Below are 21,040 nucleotides of genomic sequence, written 5' to 3'. Positions count from 1 at the left end.
GTCCGCCACTCGTGTAATGTACAACAGAGCAGGGTGGAGGTTGAAATATACACTTCTCCTGGTCAGAACTGCCAAGGAAAGCATGAAGTCCCAAAAAGGAAATCAAAGAAGTGACATCCACGTACTGGGAGAAACCACTACCCAGTCAGGGTCTTTTGCTTTTTTGTTTTCCAAAAAGCAAAAACCTTTGCAGAGAAGGAAAAATTAACATGGGTGCTGCTCGGCAAAGCTTCAGTGCCTTCAACAGAGCTGCAGTCAATGCACTAGGAAGCCGATATCCCTGAGGCCCGGCACGCATCTCTATATATGGCAGATAGTTTTACACCAGAGTAGCGGAGGACATTCATCCACCGATCTGGTAGGCCTCCTGCCAATCTAGTAACAAATACCTTACTTCTTTCATTCCCTTTTCACCACCCTTATATATTATTTTTTTGCTGTATACCACCGAGCCTCCTGCTGCATAACGCTGCGTATACCTCAAACATGGCTTGAGTATTAAATACCAATTAAGTGTAGCTTCAAGTGCATAAATGCTCTTTCAATTCCTACTTGCTCCAGTTCATGGCAGCCAAACATGGTTACTAACAAACAATAAGCAATGAGAATGCCTAATTTTTGTAATCGTTTTATTTCTATAAAATATTATATTCAACGTTTTCTGTGCCGGTTACTTGACAGTTTATAAAGATGCACAACAGGGACAAGGCATTAAGTTTGACTTTTGATCATTTGCGAACGTCAATGGAAATCTTCACAGCTTTGTAAAGATTGAAAACGCATTCTTTTCATAACATTTGCAAACAATTGCATTTCGCCTCCTAAAAGAAAGTTCTACATAAAGGACAATAGAAGTGAAAAACGTCTACATACAGCTTGACTGGGCTACATTAAAAATAATTTTATCCCACAATGTACAGTAAATCTTTGTCCAGGCAAAGGTAAACTGGGAAAGCTCGGAAGCTTCACAGAGGGCAAAAATCTGAACTTCTTAAGACTCCACTGTTGAAAACAAAATCTTTGCTCACTAATACCATGACCTTAGTAGTCATATGTTAGCAAAAGAAAAAAACCCCAGACAACTTGAGTTGGTCTTCAGCTAGGAAACACCACCTGGTCAAGGACCTAGCATTAAGCCCACTCTGCACCTAGAATGACGCCTACTTATGAATTTGTACACATAGACCCACAATCCTCAACACGTAATATCAGGAGGTAATGCCTCTTAGGGAAACCCTGATGCCCTAGGTTTCAGTGTATCCCCGGTGTGGTATACAGATATCTGTAGGTCACAAGAGGCATTGCAAGGAATTCCAGGGTTCATAGCAGCAACATTCAAATTACTTTATGGTCCTTGCCTATCTGCGGAAGGTTTACATGATCGACTAGGTGGTAAAAACATAAATGGAAGAGAATAGATTAACTCAGTTACATCTGTATTTTTAAAGGTTCCTTTTGCTGCAGTTTTTTCGATTGCAATTATTACATTTTAAAATCAGTACCCCACATCCGAGAATTAGATACATACCTCATCAATAAGAAATTCTTTACTGAGACCGAAGTCCGTCAGTACCACATGGCCATCAGCATCTAGCAAGATGTTCTCAAGTTTTATGTCTCGGTATATAATTCCCAACTGTAGAAAGAACACAAATATTTGTCATTCTCAAAGTATCCTTCAGCAATGCTAACTGACACTGTATTAGCTGATCTTATAATATACTACCATATACTAACTGCATCTCAGAAAATCATGCCAAGAAAGACTGGTTTCAACCAGCCCACACAAAGAGGCTGTCCAAACCGTATAACTAGTTTAGTTTCCAGCCAAGATACACGCACTGACAACAATCTAACAATATAACAACCCCAACTGTGCTGTATCACATTTAGGTGTGTAAACCATGCTTGTTCACATTAGTAAGGTAAGACAGGCTATATATTAATCTATAAAAATCATCAACACCGAAGAACCACAAATAAGGTACCCTTTTATTCCCAAACATTGGTTATTTAGGAGCCACAGACTCTTTGAATAGAGGACCAAATGGTGTTCACCAGGGAACGGGGAAAGAAAGAAGAGTGGAAAAGGTAATTAGATCACACTTTTTTTTATTGTTCTAATTTCTGCGACACGGCCTGACCAGACTCAGGCATGGTAGCATGCATATGAAGACAACAGTGCGTGCTGAATACGTCTATGGATTTTCATGGTGCTTCTGTAACTGCTCCTTAGAGCAGCCGTATACTTTTAGGTAATCATTTCATACTGCCACCTTACTTTGACCAATCTCAACCTTTGGCCCTGCTACTGTATCTGGCTTTATCTCTGAAAGGCTCAGTTCTCAAAGACTTGAGATCTAGTTTAACTTGTAAGTTCCTACCTCTCTATGTCAAGTGACCTCTCTTGACCATATGTTCCCAGTTGTGGCCGCCATAAATGGAAAATAGGAGTTGCGGGGGACGGACGGGGAGGGGGGGGGGGCAAGAGGGGTAAATAATAATTTAACTATTTACCTATTCTTCTGCTACTGATGTCTCCGACATCTGGCTCGGGGTTTTCCCAGCAGTCTCTGGGGAAAGCAGGCTCCCTGCCCAATCCCGACGTTGCTCTCACTAGGAGAGCAGCGCCAGCATTGGTCTGAGCAGCCTGCTCTGCCGCTCAGACAGTCCCTGGGAGCCTGCAGTTGTTCTTAACCGCATCGCTGCGGCGGTTATGTTTGCGCTGTGCGGCTTTTTTCCAAAAGCCGCGTTAGATGACGAGCTGAGCTCGTCATCCGCACACGACCACCGTGGCTGATGACGAGCTGAGCTCGTCATCAGCAGCGAAGGGGTTAAACCTGGCTGTGGCTGTCTAAATGCACAAACATTCATGTGCTCCTATGTGCCCACCACTCCTCTTGGCCCCGCCCTTCACAATACATCCACGTGTAAGGTAGTCACAGAAAAATAAAATTAGGTTTTATCATTTTATTTTTACGTGACTGATGAGTGGGGCAACGCTCCTCCGTCATTACGGAGGAGCCGCCCATGTGTGTTCCTCCAAGCGAGCATGCTGGTACTGAAGAGAAACAACTCTGACCATCAAAATGTAACCTCTTGTTGAAAGATATACACCCTTGTCTAGCACTGTTTCAGTCGAAATGCTACACTATTATTCTCCAAGATGTAGAGTGTTCCTTTACATGGTCATTCTGTACACCTAGGAAAGGACAGATTTTTTGTCTTTTAGCGGAATGGATATGAGGATAAGGCGTGATTTTCTTCTTCCTTCATTCAATTTACTAAAGTATGAAATTGTTAGCTATGTTTACCAGAGTTATGGTGCAAGATGTTTACTTATGTCTGTTGCACTGAATTTCACACCCTGAGCTGGAGAGCTATGAATGTCTATATAAAGTGTTTCTGAGTGAACAGTGTTACATGACCAATAGAATCTAAGCATGGATTGTGATGCTTGGAATAATGCTGAAACTAATGTGATAGAGTACTTCACAAGCTGATCAATTAGATGGTAACCTATTGAAGGCAATCACTGCCATAAGCTCGAGCATAGCTTTTTGAACATCCTTGCCGTTTTCAGCAATGGGGCGGGTTGCCATCTCCAAGATGGTGGTGCTTCCCCGCCTTTTATATTTCTTTGTGAACCTGCCTCTGATGGTTCCGCAATCCGTATTTCACACTCTGGACACACTCCTCTTTGAGCTTATCTGGGGGAAGGGCCGACGGAGGGTGAGCCTTCTGAAATTACAACTGGAGACCCACAAGGGAGGTCTTGGAGTCCCCGACTTCAGGGCATACTCCTATGCATGCCAACTCCAGTGGTTGTCCTACTGGACAGCAGGCAGGAACCTACAATAAATAGGCTATAAAACCCCGAGACTTAGACCGTGGTACACTACATACTTTTCTGCTTCCGAAGGTTAAAATTCCCCCGGATGGGCCCCCATTGCTTAGGATGGAATTCAATGTTGGAGGAAGGCCTTGCATTACACCTCAGGTGCGGCTCCATACGTGAATAACATGCCACTATTGGGTATACCAATCCCTGGGGGTGGGCTTACGAAGGTCCAACTACATGCCTGGGCGGAGGCTGGAGTGGAGGAAGTCGGGTCCCTATTTGCAGATGGCACTCTCCTAGATCACAACACATTTGTACAGACTACTGGCGCACCAGATTGCCTTTATCTGGTTCATGCTGCAGTCTCTCACTATATCAGGGAGACATGGGCGCCCCAACGCAGGGAACCTCCACAACATGCTCTGATACATTTGCTATAGTACATGAGGGAGGGAAGCCATCTAGTTAAATGGTTATATACCGGTATAAGGGCGCAGGCGTCTATTACACTCACTGACCTACGTACAAAATGGGCTGAGACTACAGACACGGAACTCAATGATAAAGCCTGGGCAAGCATACTAGAACATCCCAAGCGGGTATCCTGTTATGCTGAGGAAATATACATTTTTGGTCATGTTATGTTACCTATCGTGTACCCCACCGACTCCATGTATCAAGCTTAAAGTACATGTAACTTCCCTCCTGTGCCAGCTATGAAGACGCAAATACATTTGCGTCCAACGTTAATATGTCCTCTTTCAGACCCACCCTGAACGGGTTGAATGGTCCGTTCCTAAGTATACCATGCCAACGTCTTTTGTGGTGTACTTCTACGTTTTTCAGCTTTAGTTAAGTAGGCCCTGAATTTCTGCCACCGAGCCTCTTTCCTGGCTTCTGACTACGAGGGCCTCAGCCCAGGCTGCCTCTGTACCCGTGAACTCTGACTTACTTCCAGCGCGGCCCCTCGCGCTCGGCTCAGCCTGTTTTCTGCCAAGACTGACTTCAACCTTCGAATTATCTGATCTGCTCCTCGAAAATGCATTCCTGCCTACTAGTTTAAGTAAACATCCTCCCAGCTGCAGAGCCAAAGGGCCGGCCTGTCTCTGTGCCATTAATTCAAGTAATTCATAGCCTCTGTTACCATGCCCCCATGAAAGGCCCATGCCCCCACGTTTCTCTTGCAGACACTCAGGCGCTTATACACGCACTTTCAGTCAGTATGGAATAGCTTCTGCCCCAGAGACCTTTCCGCCCAGATAGCTTAGTTCCTACAACACCAGATATCAGATATGATAAAAGTACAAGTTGATCTGACATGCCAGACTTCTGTCTCTTTCCGTCAGTTTGAATGTCAAGCCCCCTGCACCCTCCAGCTTCACGTCAGTTACACGTCATGCAGCTGCGCGCGCATCCAAGCTTCCAATTTCTGCTGACATTGCGACATTTCTGTTAGTGCCACCCCTTTTGTGACACCTACTTGTGACGTTTCTAGCACACACCTCTAGTTCACGCCTCTTGATTACGTACTAGTACCACGTGTATACTGTTATCTTGTCTTCTCTCAGCTGTTACGCCTCCTACACTATTGCTTATGATGTGAATTAAGTATATAAGCTATGCACTGTAAATAAAATGTAGCGCTCTATCCCTTCTGACACCCCTGTGGTGGTCAGAATCAGATATCTTGTCATGACCATTCCTTTTTAAGGAATAAAACCCCTAAGAACTCTAACACCACGGACTCTGTCTTTTTTCTTCCGATCTGAGTTATTATTGATTAAGTACTTACCTGCATAGAAATTAAGAGAGTAAATTAATTATTTACGTCATTTTGGCGCCCGAATAGGGACCCCTCCCCCACCTCACGCGCCGGTTGGCGCATTGCAAGCTCTGTCCCCTGCCATCAGTTAGATGGAACATACGCGTACCGGCAGGATTTCCTGCATCTCCCTCTGACCCACGGAGGTGACGAAGACTGCGATCAGTGCCCAGACGAGGCGGTGAGGAGTGCGGAGGATCCCGACCAGAGCCTAGCCGAAAGAAGCAAGGTCCGAGGTGTCAAGAGGCCCACCAGTTTTCCGAAGTTTTCCGAAGTTTTCCGAAGTTTTCCGAAGTGTCGAGTCGAGTCCAGTCGAGTTTTCCGAGGCCTTCTGTTCCGTGCTTCCCGGGGAGTACCATTGCTGGGACGTATCTAGACGGGTTTGGGTACACAAGTCCGGTCTGCACTGTTTTTAGGCAGTGTATCTGTACTGTTTAGCAGTATATCTAGTATTCTGAATTTTTGCACTATTATACCATTGTATCTGTACTGTTGAGCAGTACATCCAGTATAGAGGGTAGTCATCTATGTTTTAAACGTCTTTTATGTGATTAATGTCGTGGTATGAATGTGATCGTCTAAATGTGAATTATTGTGTTTCCCGTATAAACTAGCTGTAAATCAGTATTAAGCAGTAAGGATTGAGTGTTCAGTAATAAGTAAACAAGATGCCGTTTTTCAACAAGTTAAAACAGATAGGAACTAGGAAAGGGATATTGGAGGAAGAAATTCCTATCCCCCCTAGGGACACTCCCGGTAACTTTATGTATCACAAGCACGGCATAGATGCCATATTGTATCTAGACTTATGGGCCGACTATACCAAGCATCTAGACGAAAGACACAGATGGCCCACTACCGGAACATGGGATGCCGAGTGCATCATGAAGGTAGAAGAAGCATTATGGAAAAAGAAAGCTAGACAATCTCAGAAAGACGCCATAGAATTTTGGCGTAAGGAATCACATAAGCGTGCTGAGAAAGCACTCCGTAGAGAAGACAGACTTAAAGAATCAGAGAAAGACCAAGAAAACGAATTAGTTACTGAAGGGATCCGAGTAAAAACAGAACAAATAGACCGTGCCCGAAACAATGTCTTAAATGGTATGTATCTCGCGGCCGAGGGTACACCTGAGGCCCTATCCGAAATACCGAAAAACTTACCGCCACCATTAGTGCCAACTAAAGTAATGCATAAGACTACTAAAGACATATTCCTAAATTCATACTTAGAGGATATAGCACCAGCTTACACCAATCTGCCTGTTCGGGCCTTGCCTACTGATAGGGACGAGGGTGGCAATCCGCCCCCAGATCATGTTCCACCGATACCGCGACAGACCTCCCCCGTTCCGCCAGCTCCACCACTTCCCGCACCCAAAATTGACTTACCGAAACAAGGCCTACCTGATCCTACTAAACGAAGAATTCAAGTTCAGATACAGACTCCACAGGTAGATAATGCCCAAGCCTCCGCTTCAGGAGGTGCGACCGCGGGTTTTCGGACCCCGCCATTAGCGCGCAGACTCAATATCAGGGATATGCAGAGTCCCCTCACGCTCAAGTCTCCTCGTTTTGACGCATTTAGAGAAAACATTTCCGTTTGTAGATATGATCCAGTACCCGGTAAAGAAGATCTAATGATATTGGCATCACTACGGTTAAGATCTGCTACTGACATCTTGCTATGTTATGTAGGAATGAAAGAACGCCTAGATAGAATATATGAGTTTGTTCAGACAGGGAAAGATCCTGACAGTATCAAGGATGCCATGGAGAAACAGAAGGTTGACATTCAAGCACAGATACTAAGATTTTTCATAAATTGTCTAATAAGAGAACGAGATAGACCTGGAACAGATCAGAGTGAAATGGACGCACTGAACAAGTGGGGCCAAAATATAGCCGATGGAAAACATGACAAGGGGACTTGCATAGCCAGTATGTACAAGAAAATTAGAAAGGCAGTAATCGCGGCACACCAAAAAGGGAAAGATCAGGCTTCCTCCGAGGAGGAAGAAGAACTTGAAGAACCTGAAAGGACTACAGATACTATAGCGTACGTAGGTAAGGGAACTTACCTTAGGAAGGGCATCCGTCCAGAGAACAAGAGAGTTTTTCTCTCTGCTTTAACAAATCCGAATTCTTCTGAACATCAGTTCCAGGAAACTGATAAAAGGCTTCGAGATCGAATGGGGTACCACGTACTCAATTCTATGGATGAACAAGAACTAGCTCGGTCAGCCGTGTTATGGGCCGAAAATCCAGACATATATAATGATGATACCTTAGCACAGATATTCCTGAACCTCTCTCCAGACGAACAGAAATTAGCAGGTGTATACATGATTCAGCACCTCCTCATCAAGTACAGAAACCATCATTCCGATCCAGGTCCCTTACACGAAACACTAGAAGCCCTGCTTATGGACAGATGGAGAGGTTTCAGTACCAAGTTAATACAAATAATTCTAGAACAACGACATAAATATAACACCTTCATAAGCTCTGAATATGTCCCGGCCCCACCTCCAGAAAGAAAAATGTATCACATGCAATGCGGGGGTGGCATGGAAAGTCAGAACCCCTTGCGAGAAGTACACCCAGTTATGGGTGCGGATCAACACCTGAAACGTGTATATGTACACACGCCACTGACTAAGTTAGAACTGTTAGAAATGAAGAAACTAGTTCCGTGTCATGATAAAGACCCTGCAGGTTTTCACAGAGAACTTAAAGACATGTTACTAATGGGGGATTACACGTATGATGATATCATGAAAATGTTGAAGGTGCTGTTGCCCACGGGCATTTACGAGAAATTGAAGGAAAAGGAATGGGAGGTGGGGGACACAAAGATTGCATGGGCAGAAATAGAGGACGAAGAAAGTAAACGGGTCCCAGGGTTAGGCCTTGGGGATAAGACTAAAGCATTACCCGGTTTAATAGTACAGGTCCTGCCAAGATTATTGACCACTAGAAAGGAAGATTGGGACGCCATCTCGTCCTGTAAACAGAAACAAGATGAAGATACTAGTGACTTTTATTCAAGATTCGAGAAATGTTTCATTATTAATAGTGGCCTCCAACCAAGTAGCGAGTCATATCCACACCTTTTTGTATCTAAACTAGTCGAGAACTCCCTACCATTAGTTAAAAATCGAGTGTATAAAGTTGAAAGTACTTGGCAGGCAAATACGCCATCCCAGATGTTACAAATGTTACAATATCACCAGAACAGAATTAGAGAAGAACAAGATCAGGAACAGAAACGTATGAAAGACACAAAGATGAAAATGTTAGTAGCACAGACGGTCCCAGCCGACGGTCAGAGAAAAGGTGGGGCCCAGACAAGTCACTCTACAGCTCCCGTTAAAGGGACATGTAATTATTGCAAGCAGCCAGGTCACTACGTACCTGAATGTCCAGTCTTGAAACATAACATATCGACAGGTAAAACTAAAGAAAGACCGCATCCACCTAGACATGACCATGGGCATCAACAGACCTCACAGAGCGAACAGCCAATGCAGAACACACAGTCTATGCATGCTCCATCCCATACAGCACAGACAGTAGCAGTACCACAGCCACAGCCCATTGCCGCGACTCAGCAAGTTTCACAACAGATGTACCAGTATGCCCAGTCTGCATATCCAGATTACCCCCGTTATACATGAAACAGCCTAGAGAGGGAAGGTGGCCTGCCTCTTATTGAAATTCCTGTAGATCAAGAAGGTCCTTATGTACACAGTCAGGTATTGGGAAAAGATAGAAAGTTTTTAATTGACACAGGGGCAAGTCGCACCACAATCAGTCATGATGAAGTACCAGGGGGCACCCCTCTCAGGCTCGCAGAATGTTTCCCTTGGTTTTTCAGGACAGCCTATTGTAAATCAGGTATCAGAGCCAGTACCCTTGGCGGTGGGTCCATTATCACGTATTACAGACCTGTTACTGACGAAATCATGTCCAGAAAATCTGTTAGGAATTAAAACTCTGAAGGCTCTAGGAGCTATAATATGCTGTTCCCCGGAGGGAGTTAGACTCTTTCTGCGGGATTTCAAGGGTCACTATGTTTTGAGAGAATTTGATGTCAGATTGAAAAATGTGCCAGATTATTTGTGGGCAAAAGGCCCAACTGATGTAGGTTGCATGCATATCACTCCATACCGTGTTACACTCAAGACAGGTGTTGTTTTACCGAGAATCAGACAATACAAGTTACCACCCGATGCTGTAGTGGCTTTACTGAAAATCATTGAAGAGCTCATTGCCCAAGGAGTGGTCGTAGAGACCGACTCCAATGTCTGTAATTCACCCATCATTCCGATTCTTAAACGTACTGACCCCAATGCACCGCCAGTATATCGGCTGGTGATTGATTTAAGAGAATTGAATAAATGTATTGTACCACAATACACTGTGGTCCCCGACATCTCTTCTTTATTGACTGCTATTGATTCTGAAGCAACGTTCTTTACTGTAATTGATCTCAAGAACGCCTTCTTTAGTGTACCTATTGACCCCGACAGCCAATATCTATTCGGACTCAGTTTAAATGGACGAAGTTTCAAATTTTCCCGCGCACCTCAAGGATTCACAGAAAGCCCCAGCATTTATAGTCAAGCACTGAAAAGACAACTAGATGGTATTCAAATGCCAGTTAACACCGCTTTACTGCAATACGTCGATGATCTGCTGATCACCGCACGAAGTGAGCCCGAATGTGAATACGCATCACTAACAGTTTTACACTTTCTGGCTGACAAGGGACACAAGGTGTCCCCTTCGAAGCTACAATTCTGTGTTCAGCAAGTTGTGTACTTGGGTCACTTGCTGTCCAAAGTGGGGAGACAGCTCACTCCCGATCGCATTCAGTTAATTGTAAATATGCCACAACCCCAGACACAAAAGGAAGTGCGGGCCTTCATAGGCCTCACCTCGTACTGCAGACAATGGATTCCTCAATATGCATTTCTAGCTAAACCACTCATCCAGTTAACAACACAAGAGGCAGCGACTTCGACTGTTCTCCCTTGGACTCAGGAACACACACAAGCTTTTGAAGAATTAAAGAAAGCCTTATGCCAAGCACCAGTTTTAGCGACACCATGTTACAGCAAACCGTTTACACTTTTTGTTACAGAACGTGATGGTACAGCATTGTCTGTCCTCACTCAAGATCAAGCAGGTTCACATAAGCCTTGCGCTTATTTCTCAAGTACATTGGATTCAGTAGCCCAGGCGCTCCCTGCGTGCTTGAAGTCAGTAGCAGCAACAGCGTTAGCCATCAGACAGAGCGATTCAATTGTTTTAGGACATCAGTTAACAGTACAAGTTCCACACTCTGTAGAGGTTCTGTTAAACAGAACCCAGACTCAGCACCTGACTATAGCGCGACTGACAGGTTACGAATTAACGCTATTCCAGCCACACATAGAAATCAAGCGCTGCAGCATATTGAACCCCGCAACATTGTTACCCTCAGTTGTGACAGATCCAGCCCCGCATGATTGTATAGAGATCATTAATGCAGTAACAAAGCCGAGACGAGATTTAACAGATGTTCCATTGACAAATCCAGACCTAACACTTTATGTGGACGGTTCATGCATGAGAACAAGTACAGGAGAATTAGTGGCCGCGTACGTCGTGACCACTGAAACTGAAGTTAAAGAAACACATCGTATTGACACATTGTCCGCTCAAGCGGCAGAGCTTATTGCTCTGACCCGAGCCTGTATACTAGCCAAGAACAGAAATGTCAATATATATACTGATTCCCGTTATGCATTTGGAGTCGTACACGACTTCGGCATGTTATGGCAAGAACGAGGTTTTCTGACCTCTCATGGTGCCAAGATCCAACACGGTCCCCTCATTCAAGCACTGTTAGATGCAATACATCTGCCTTCAGGAATATCGGTCATGAAGTGCAAAGCACATACTAAAGTCACAGATTCTGTTTCCCAGGGTAACGACCTGGCAGACCAGACAGCAAAGCATACAGCACTGACCCACACTCAGGCAACGGATATGACAAAGACAATAGTACCGACCAAGTGTATGGCAGTCAGGGATCCCACACTAGATGTTATTGATATCCAGGCACATGCTACCCCAGATGAAATAAAGAAATGGATTGAACTAGGAGGGATCCAGACAGATCAAGGTTGGATGACAAAGGGAAAATCTACATGGTTTCTCCCTGACTCTATGGTTCAAGTCATGATAAATACAGCACATAGTCCAGCACATCTAGGAGAGAAAGCGATGTTAGACAGTTTACAAAATCTCTGGAACAATAAACACTTACGAGCAGCAGCGAAACAGAAAGTGCGTACTTGCATGATCTGTTGTCAGTTCAATCCAGGAAAAAGCGTCCCTGTAGAGCAAGGTGGATTTCATCCTCCCGATCACCCTTTTGAAGTCCTCCAGATGGATTATATCCGGATGGACCGTTGTCGAGGATTTAAATATGTTCTCGTAATTGTCTGTGCTCTGTCCCGCTGGACCGAAGCATACCCAGTCTCCGATTACACTGCTTCGACCACTGCCAAGCAGCTGGTTCGTGAATTCTTCCCACGATACGGTTTGCCTCGTGTTGTGTACTCAGATAATGGTCAGCCATTCTCATCTGCATTAATGAAAGAAGTTTCTTTACTACTAGGATACCAGTGGAAATTCCATTGTGTCCGACATCCTGAAGCCGCAGGCCTGGTAGAAAGGCATAACCAGACACTGAAAATACGCCTTGCAAAGATATGTCAGGATAAAGGGGTCGACTGAATAGTGGCCCTGCCCGTGGCACTATTCTACATGAGAATGGTTGCCCATTCGAGATCAGGGCTATCCCCGTATGAAGTGGTCTTTGGCAGACCACCGAATATGTGGGGGACGCCCATTCCGAAGAAAATAACTGATGTCGATTGTAATATGTTGACAGATTACCTTGCCTCCTTGATGTCTGCACTCCAATCATGTCGTTCACAGGTTGCCGCAGCTTTTCCCGACAACACCGATGTAAAGCCGCATGATGTCCGTCCTGGCGATCTGGTCCTAGTGCGCAATTTCGACAGGAAAAGTCCGCTGGAGCCCCGCTGGAAATCCCCGAAGACCGTTCTTCTCACTACAAGGACTGCCGTAAAAATTGAGGGGAGAAAGGGGTGGGTTCACACGAGTCATGTGAAAAGATTCTTTGAACCGAAACCTGATCGAGACTCGTCCACCCCCACCAAAGACTGTGCCGAGCCCAAAGACTTTACAGTAACTGAAAGAGAAAAAACTCCCCAAGAAGAGTACCGTATGAAACTCCGATCTAGCAAGTCAGACAGTTTAATTGTTTAAGTCCTCCCCTAGGTGAATCGGTTAAATAGTTTCTGACATGTATCCCCTAGATCGAGATAGAGAGAGAGAGAGGAGATTTAAGAAAGGTGCCTATTGTAAATCACTTCGTAGTCACTGTATAGTGACACTAATAATCATGTTTATTCTGAGTGTTTTAATTATTATTGCCAGCATTCTGCTACCTATCTACTGGCCTATTTTCAGGCGTGAACAATCTGCTTACAATGTATCTGCTGAACATTCTTTTAGCGAATTACCTCCACACGAGCTTTCTTATAGACTCGCGCTGCGCAACAATACATTCATTAGTATGCTACATCACTCTCATCAGACCAGCAATGCTACCAATTGCTGGGTATGTGGCCGACTCCCTCCCCATCAGAAATACCAGGGAGCCCTGCCTCTTTTTCCGTACCCATTCTCGCATAATGGCTCTTGCGGTGCATGGTTTAAAATGATTAATGACTTAGATCCTGAGATTGCTGTTACCCCCGAAGGGGGCTGGATTTGGGGAAACCTGAATTCAGTCCAATTCTACGCCTGTTACCCTGATAGTAAAGGTCAATCTGTTAGAGTAGGAACTGATCTAGAAAATGAAGTATATGGGTTAGGCAATTACACAGAAACCCTTATGATTCTTGTTGTTGAATCCGAAGCTGCACCCGTCCTTCCTGCCATGTCAGTATTACCAGTCTCCGGTCACCTCTGTGTTAGAAAAAAGGGTTCAGTACACTTAGGTCATAGTAAATGTACTACTGTAATCGAATTCACTGATGAGGGTAGGTCCTCATTTCGAGCTAGACGACATACATATTTTGTTTGTGGTCATACCGCATACATAAGTCTACCACCAGATTGGGATGGTACCTGCTATCTTGCTTTCCTTCTGCCCCCAGTCTTCTTAGCTCCTCCTGATTACCATCGTAATTCAAACGTAGTAAGCAATAGAGTCCGAAGAGACCTCCCGCTTGTCGACTACACAGAAACGGCATGGGAACAGTATACAGATTTTAATAAAGGATTCTTTTTCTTTGTAGGCCCCGTCCAGAATAGTAAAATAATACGTAAATTAACTAGAACACTTGAAGCAGTAGTACATGAAACGGCTTCCGCCTTAGGTAATATAACAGAGGAACAGTCTGCTATGCGGATTGTTGTCCTTCAAAATCGTCTCGTGATTGACGTCATCTTGGCAGATCGAGGTGGAGCTTGTAAGGTCATCGGGTCAAGTTGCTGTGTTTTCATCCCAGAAAACGCGCCATCTGTATACAAAGCTATTACCCGTCTCCATAAAATTGCAAATCTGATCCATCAGAATCCAGGCACCTGGACTTGGTCCGGTTGGTTCTGGACAACGTTAACTGCTTGGGGATGGAAGATCCTATCATTCCTAGGCATTGGCCTAGTCATAGTATTCAGTTGCTGCCTGTGCCTACAGTGTGGGCCAGCGATTTGTGGACTGTGTGCCACCTCCTGCATTGAACATTCTAGTTTCCTCTCCAACCGTCAAAGAAAGAAAGATGAGCAAATGATGCTGCAAGAACAAACTGATAGATTCATGAGGATCGAGATTTCATGAAGGGTCCGTAGGGAACAAGGAGGGAATGAGGAAATATAAATTTTTGGTCATGTTATGTTCCCTATCGTGTACCCCACCGACTCCATGTATCAAGCTTAAAGTACATGTAACTTCCCTCCTGTGCCAGCTATGAAGACGCAAATACATTTGCGTCCAACGTTAATATGTCCTCTTTCAGACCCACCCTGAACGGGTTGAATGGTCCGTTCCTAAGTATACCATGCCAACGTCTTTTGTGGTGTACTTCTACGTTTTTCAGCTTTAGTTAAGTAGGCCCTGAATTTCTGCCACCGAGCCGCTTTCCTGGCTTCTGACTACGAGGGCCTCAGCCCAGGCTGCCTCTGTACCTGTGAACTCTGACTTACTTCCAGCGCGGCCCCTCGCGCTCGGCTCAGCCTGTTTTCTGCCAAGACTGACTTCAACCTTCGAATTATCTGATCTGCTCCTCGAAAATGCATTCCTGCCTACTAGTTTAAGTAAACATCCTCCCAGCTGCAGAGCCAAAGGGCCGGCCTGTCTCTGTGCCATTAATTCAAGTAATTCATAGCCTCTGTTACCATGCCCCCATGAAAGGCCCATGCCCCCACGTTTCTCTTGCAGACACTCAGGCGCTTATACACGCACTTTCAGTCAGTATGGAATAGCTTCTGCCCCAGAGACCTTTGCGCCCAGATAGCTTAGTTCCTACAACACCAGATATCAGATATGATAAAAGTACAAGTTGATCTGACATGCCAGACTTCTGTCTCTTTCCGTCAGTTTGAATGTCAAGCCCCCTGCACCCTCCAGCTTCACGTCAGTTACACGTCATGCAGCTGCGCGCGCATCCAAGCTTCCAATTTCTGCTGACATTGCGACATTTCTGTTAGTGCCACCCCTTTTGTGACACCTACTTGTGACGTTTCTAGCACACACCTCTAGTTCACGCCTCTTGATTACGTACTAGTACCACGTGTATACTGTTATCTTGTCTTCTCTCAGCTGTTACGCCTCCTACACTATTGCTTATGATGTGAATTAAGTATATAAGCTATGCACTGTAAATAAAATGTAGCGCTCTATCCCTTCTGACACCCCTGTGGTGGTCAGAATCAGATATCTTGTCATGACCATTCCTTTTTAAGGAATAAAACCCCTAAGAACTCTAACACCACGGACTCTGTCTTTTTTCTTCCGATCTGAGTTATTATTGATTAAGTACTTACCTGCATAGAAATTAAGAGAGTAAATTAATTATTTACGTCAATGCCAAACTTAAATTTATACAAACAATGGTTTTACACAGACCCTACTTAACCTCAAAGAGAATACACCACATGTTCCCATAAGCCCAACACTGCTGCCCCAATGCAAGACAGATGAGGCGGGCTTTGTCCACATGTTATGTTATGTTATGGATTCTTATATAGCGCATGAATCACCCAGGGACATCTCAGCGCTTTACCTATGGGAATCCAGAACCACAAGACAGGGAAGAGAGTAATGACATGACCAGCTTAAAATAAATATGTTTTTAGTTGTTTCCTGAAATCCAGGTATGTCCTGGATTTTCGCAGGGCCACTGGTAGCGAATTCCAGTATCTGGGGGCTATGTATGAAAAAGCTTTGCCACCTGTACGGGTTAGCCAAATACGCGGGCTCTTCAGAAGAGCTAAGGCATTAGATCTTAAATTTCATTTATGTGATTGTTTGGAAAGTTTATTATAAAGATATGCTGGTCCCTTGCCTCTGAGCGCTTTAAAGGAGAGGCAGTATACCTTGAAGATAGATCTCTTTTGAACTGGAAGCCAGTGTAATTCTCTAAGTAGAGGGAGGGAAGGGGATCCGGGAGGCGCATTCAGAACCATTCTGGAGGCGGTTTTCTGGATTACCTGCAGTTTTGCCAGTGTGGTTACGCCTATTTCAGCCAGCAAGGCATTGCCATAGTCAAGCCTGCTCACTACCATAGCCTGCACTACAGTTCTACGGTGTTCTAATGGAAGATAGAGAATAATTCTACGTAGTAGACGCAGGTTAAAGTAGCAAGTCCCAGCGATGTTTTTGACGTCTTTCATGTTAAGCATGACATCCAGCTGGATTCCAAGGCTTTTCACTGAGAGGGATGGCGTAGGCGCTTCTCCCAATTGGGGAGGCCACCATTCCTGGGTCCAAAGATGGGCGTCCTTCCCTAAGATCATAAGCTCTGTTTTCCCAGGGTTAAGCTGTAGACACCGCTCTTTCATCCAATTTGCAAGCGCTAACATACCACCCGAGAAGCGTAATTTCTCGTCCATGATGTTTGTCCCTATGGGGAATAGTAGCTGCGTATCATCAGCGTACAGGACTATCTCAAAGCCGAAGGATTGGACTATCTTGGCCAAGGGGGACACATACACATTAAAAAGGGTGGGGCTCAGGCAAGAGCCCTGAGGCACCCCTTTGTCCAACAGAAATTTATTTTTTGATACAAATGGACCAAGTGTAGTGGTTTGCCATCTGTCCATTAGAAAATCCTTCAGCCATTGTAAGGCTTTCCCCCCGATGCCGCACTCAATCAGTCTCTCCGCTAGCCGTTGATGAGATATCGTATTGAAAGCTGCGGAGAGATCTAAGAGGACCAGTATCGAGGATACTCCGGAATCGAGGGTGCGCCTTAATGAGTCAGTGATGGCCAGAATGGCTGTTTCTGTGCTAAAACCAGTACGGAAACCCGACTGGGAAGGATCTAGTATGTTATTGGATTCCAAATACTGACTAAGCTGGGTGTTTACTATGGATTCTAGCAGTTTCCCCAATAGGGGTAACAGGGATATTGGCCTGTAATTATTCAGCTCCTGGGGGTCTGCAGATGGTTTTTTAAAAATGGGCCGAACGGAAGCTTCTTCCCAGGCACTTGGAATAAGGCTAGTAGAGATAGATAGAAGCATTAAAGATTTTTTGGATGATAGGGGCGCAAGTTGGAGATAGAAGAGCTATTAGACTGGGTAGACATATGTCCCTTGGTGAGCCCGATTTTGCTGTTAGCAATAGGTTATTTATTTCCATAAGTGAAATGGGCTTGAATTGATTGAGAGTAACTTCGGTGGTAGTGGGGGGGGGGTTCCGAATTCAGATTTGGACAGGAGATATTGGTGTCATTAATGGGAAAGTTAACATAGATTTTAGTAATTTTATCGTAAAAGAAATGCGCTATGGAGTCACATAAAAATTGGGATTCAGGTGGAGATTGTTCACAGGCTAAGGGAGAGGAGAAGTCTTTGACAATGTCAAATAAGGCTTTAGTGGAGTTCCTGGAATGTTCGATTTGTTTGTGGAGATATGAGCATCGGGCAGTTTTTATAGATTGGTAATAGTGAAATAGGGAGGCCCTATAGGCTTTCCTATCTTCCGGAGATTTTTCCTTTCTCCATTTCCTTTCAAGTACTTTGCACGTAGATTTTAGGGTTTTTAGTTCACCCGAGTGCCAGGGAGCTGAGGGTCGCCTCCGTGGAGGATAACCACTTTTTAGTGAATCCGTTAGGGCTGAATTGAAGCTGGATAGCATGGCTGTGGGATCTTGGTCATTTAGCTCAATATTGAAGGAAAACTGGTCAAATGCTTCATTAAAACTGTCTAAAGTGAGGTTTGTTTTTACCGTTTTTAAATGTGGGATTTTGCCTATACGCAGGTCCTAATTGTAACTGGAGGGAAAATTGGATCATATAATGATCGGACCAGATAAGGGGAAGTGATTGCAATACTTCCAGTTGTTCTGAGTTGGTAAAGATAAGATCAAGGGTATGGCCAGCCGTGTGCGTTGGTCCATACACCATCTGTTTGAGCCCAATGTCACTCGGATTTGAAAAAAGCCTCATTACATCAGAGTTTTCCACTTCCTCTCCATGAAAGTTGAATTCTCCCAGAAGAATAAAATTACTAGAAGCCACGGCCTGCATGGCAATGAATTCTGTGAGGGCCGTGGAAAAATTGGATTTGGATTTGGGTCCCGGTGGTCGATAAAGCAGGGCCCCATCCCAGGAGGTTGTTGGGGACACGGACACCTTAAAAATACCTAGTTCCATTATATCATTGCTAATGGAGGAAGTCCATTGCACGTTAAGATGGGTTTTAAAGGCAATTGCTATACCCCCTCCCGACTTTCCCTTTCTATCAAGTTGAATGAATTTATACTCCGTGGGTATTGCGACGTTGATGGCTGGTTTATTAGTAGGGTTAAGCCACGTTTCAGTTAAAAAGCATATGTCTGGGGAGAGGGTGGAAATCATGTCCCAAATCTCAATGGAATGTTTTACCTGAGAGCGCACATTACATAGAATATGACTAAGTCTCAAATGGTCTCCAGTAGGCTTTATTAATGAGTCGTTTATGGGGAGCTCCCCCTGGAGGCTTTGAAAGCGGCATGAAATGCATGATACAGGGCCCTCAACTACGGCCGGGAATGAGTGATTACACTGACCTCCTATATTAGACCTGCTGGATGTGTTGAGTCCTATTTCCTGCACAGCTGCTCCAGAGTAAGTATAAAGATTAGGAGTTGGATCCCTCATTGTGTTCGGGGCAGCATCTCCCGCCTCCCGCCGCTTTCTGGCACGGACGGGTGCAGACGGGCTTGCCTTTGGTGCGCCGCCGGCACGCCCGCTGCGCACGTCCGTTACGCGTCCGGGCAGGTGAGCTCATTTCATAGGGGGGGTGGTTAGGTCAGGTAGTGTCCCGACAGCTAGCCCGCCGACCCTGCACCCACCCAAGATTGCAGCTCCGTCGTTGCCCGGCCCTTCCCTGTGTCCCAATAGCCGTATGGATAATCGGGAGGATCGGGTGAGGAGGCGTGCGCAGGAGAGCCTCAAATAGTGTAAATGAGCCGTGCGGAGAATTTCAGTTTAGGTAAGTTAAGTGCAAAATACAATTTTAAAAACACAAGTTCCTAAGTTGAAAATTCCAGCTACACGGTGTCCCGGCATCCGCATCAGGTATCCCCAAAGGTGGGCTTGCCCACGCCTCCAAGACTATTGGGGAGAAGTTCTGACTTCCCTAAGGGAGGTTACGCACCTAACAATCCAGGACAACATCCTGGAATGCCTTATGGGCCTCCGCAAGCGTACAAGCACTATGAAGGTCCAGCTGTGCTTCCTGGACCTTGCCCTTATATTGCCCGTAAGAGCAATCACTATGAGATCGAAATCCCCTCGATGTCCCCCATTAACTACTTGGCAGGATGATATGATTCGATGGGGCAGGGCCGAAAGTGTGGCACTCAGAAGAGAAGAGGCGCGGGGAATGCAGAAACATCCCATCTCTATGGAATGGGACCTCATGATGGAAGATTTTAAATAGCTGGACCTAGTACCCACACATGTTAATTCCACCTCATAACACAACCAGACATAATAGGAACGAGAGCCACAGATCTCCTACAGGCCCTATCCGCACTCCAACCGCACACCAGCAGCAACCACCAAGTAACTACGTACAGGAAGGATGAAACCCATACAAGAAATGGCAGACATGGAGGGGGGGGGGAGGTATATGTTATATGTTGCTGGAACTGTTTTAAACTCACTGTGTGCAATCACTCCTATAGATACTATTGCATCTTATATGAATACACCAATTGTCTTAAGGCCGCAATGTCGGGCTTATGGTTATGGACATTTGAAATCACCATATTAATTGGTATACAGATGAAATTTGCATACGATTAGGAAAGAAAAAGAAAATGCTGTATGTACTTAATAAATCACATTGAAATCACTTGATGGGACTCGATAGAGTAGGTTATAAAAAAAATGTAATGTACATTACGGTATTGCAGAGGATGAAGGCAATTTTTCTTTACATCAAATCAACAGGTTACTACGGAATTCAAGTCACATGTGCATATTCTGGGATGAGATCAGATGTAGATTCTGTACTGTTAATGCAGAGAAATGCCAGAAACATATCGTGATTCAATGAAATGGGTCATGGAAGGAAGCACCTTCTAAATCTTCAAAAGAGTGTGGTGGGATGTATTTCTTTAACCAATCTGGAACCTACAAACTGTCCTTTTATCATTGTTACTGTAGAGCTTATTTTGATCATAATTGTTAAAAAAGCATAGTTTTACAATTATCTGAACACCTTACAAATCCAGTGGTTTTCTAACACAGTCTTAAAATCTCAACTTTATGAGCTGGCTTATGCAGTATTAGATAGCATCTTCAAATCAGAGATAGACTTTGCTATGCACTCTTCCTGTTTTGTGAACTACTGGTGTTTTTCATGAAAATAAAGTACTTACAAAAGACAGCTTGATTTCACTCATAGGTATACATTTCTTTGGTTGCCCTAATGTAACCAGCTATTTTAGTTACTTTTGAAGGATCCGCAGAGGACTGAGCCAAATTTCTAAAAATAGGATGGGGGGTGGGGGGGGGGGGGGAGTGTAGAGAGGGGCCATAAAAAGTGAAAGGTAGAGCCTGTTGACAGCATT

The 21,040-nt window shown here is 44.7% G+C and overlaps 1 protein-coding gene across 5 annotated transcripts in view; it reads right to left on the bottom strand.

Moving 5' to 3' along the window:
* RPS6KA5 (ribosomal protein S6 kinase A5) overlaps positions 1–21,040 on the bottom strand; it is a 658,611-nt gene that overhangs the window by 314,531 nt on the left and 323,040 nt on the right. For all 5 annotated transcript variants that reach the window (XM_086937662.1, XM_086937664.1, XM_086937661.1 and 2 more), the window contains one exon: positions 1,529–1,636. In XM_086937662.1, the coding sequence (XP_086793788.1) occupies positions 1,529–1,636 (108 nt within the window). The remainder of the gene's footprint in view (positions 1–1,528; positions 1,637–21,040) is intronic.

Source organism: Lissotriton vulgaris, chromosome 9, assembly GCF_964263255.1.
Source record: "Lissotriton vulgaris chromosome 9, aLisVul1.2, whole genome shotgun sequence".
Classification (NCBI taxonomy): domain Eukaryota; kingdom Metazoa; phylum Chordata; class Amphibia; order Caudata; family Salamandridae; genus Lissotriton; species Lissotriton vulgaris.
This window is presented reverse-complemented; position numbering and strand designations above follow the sequence as displayed.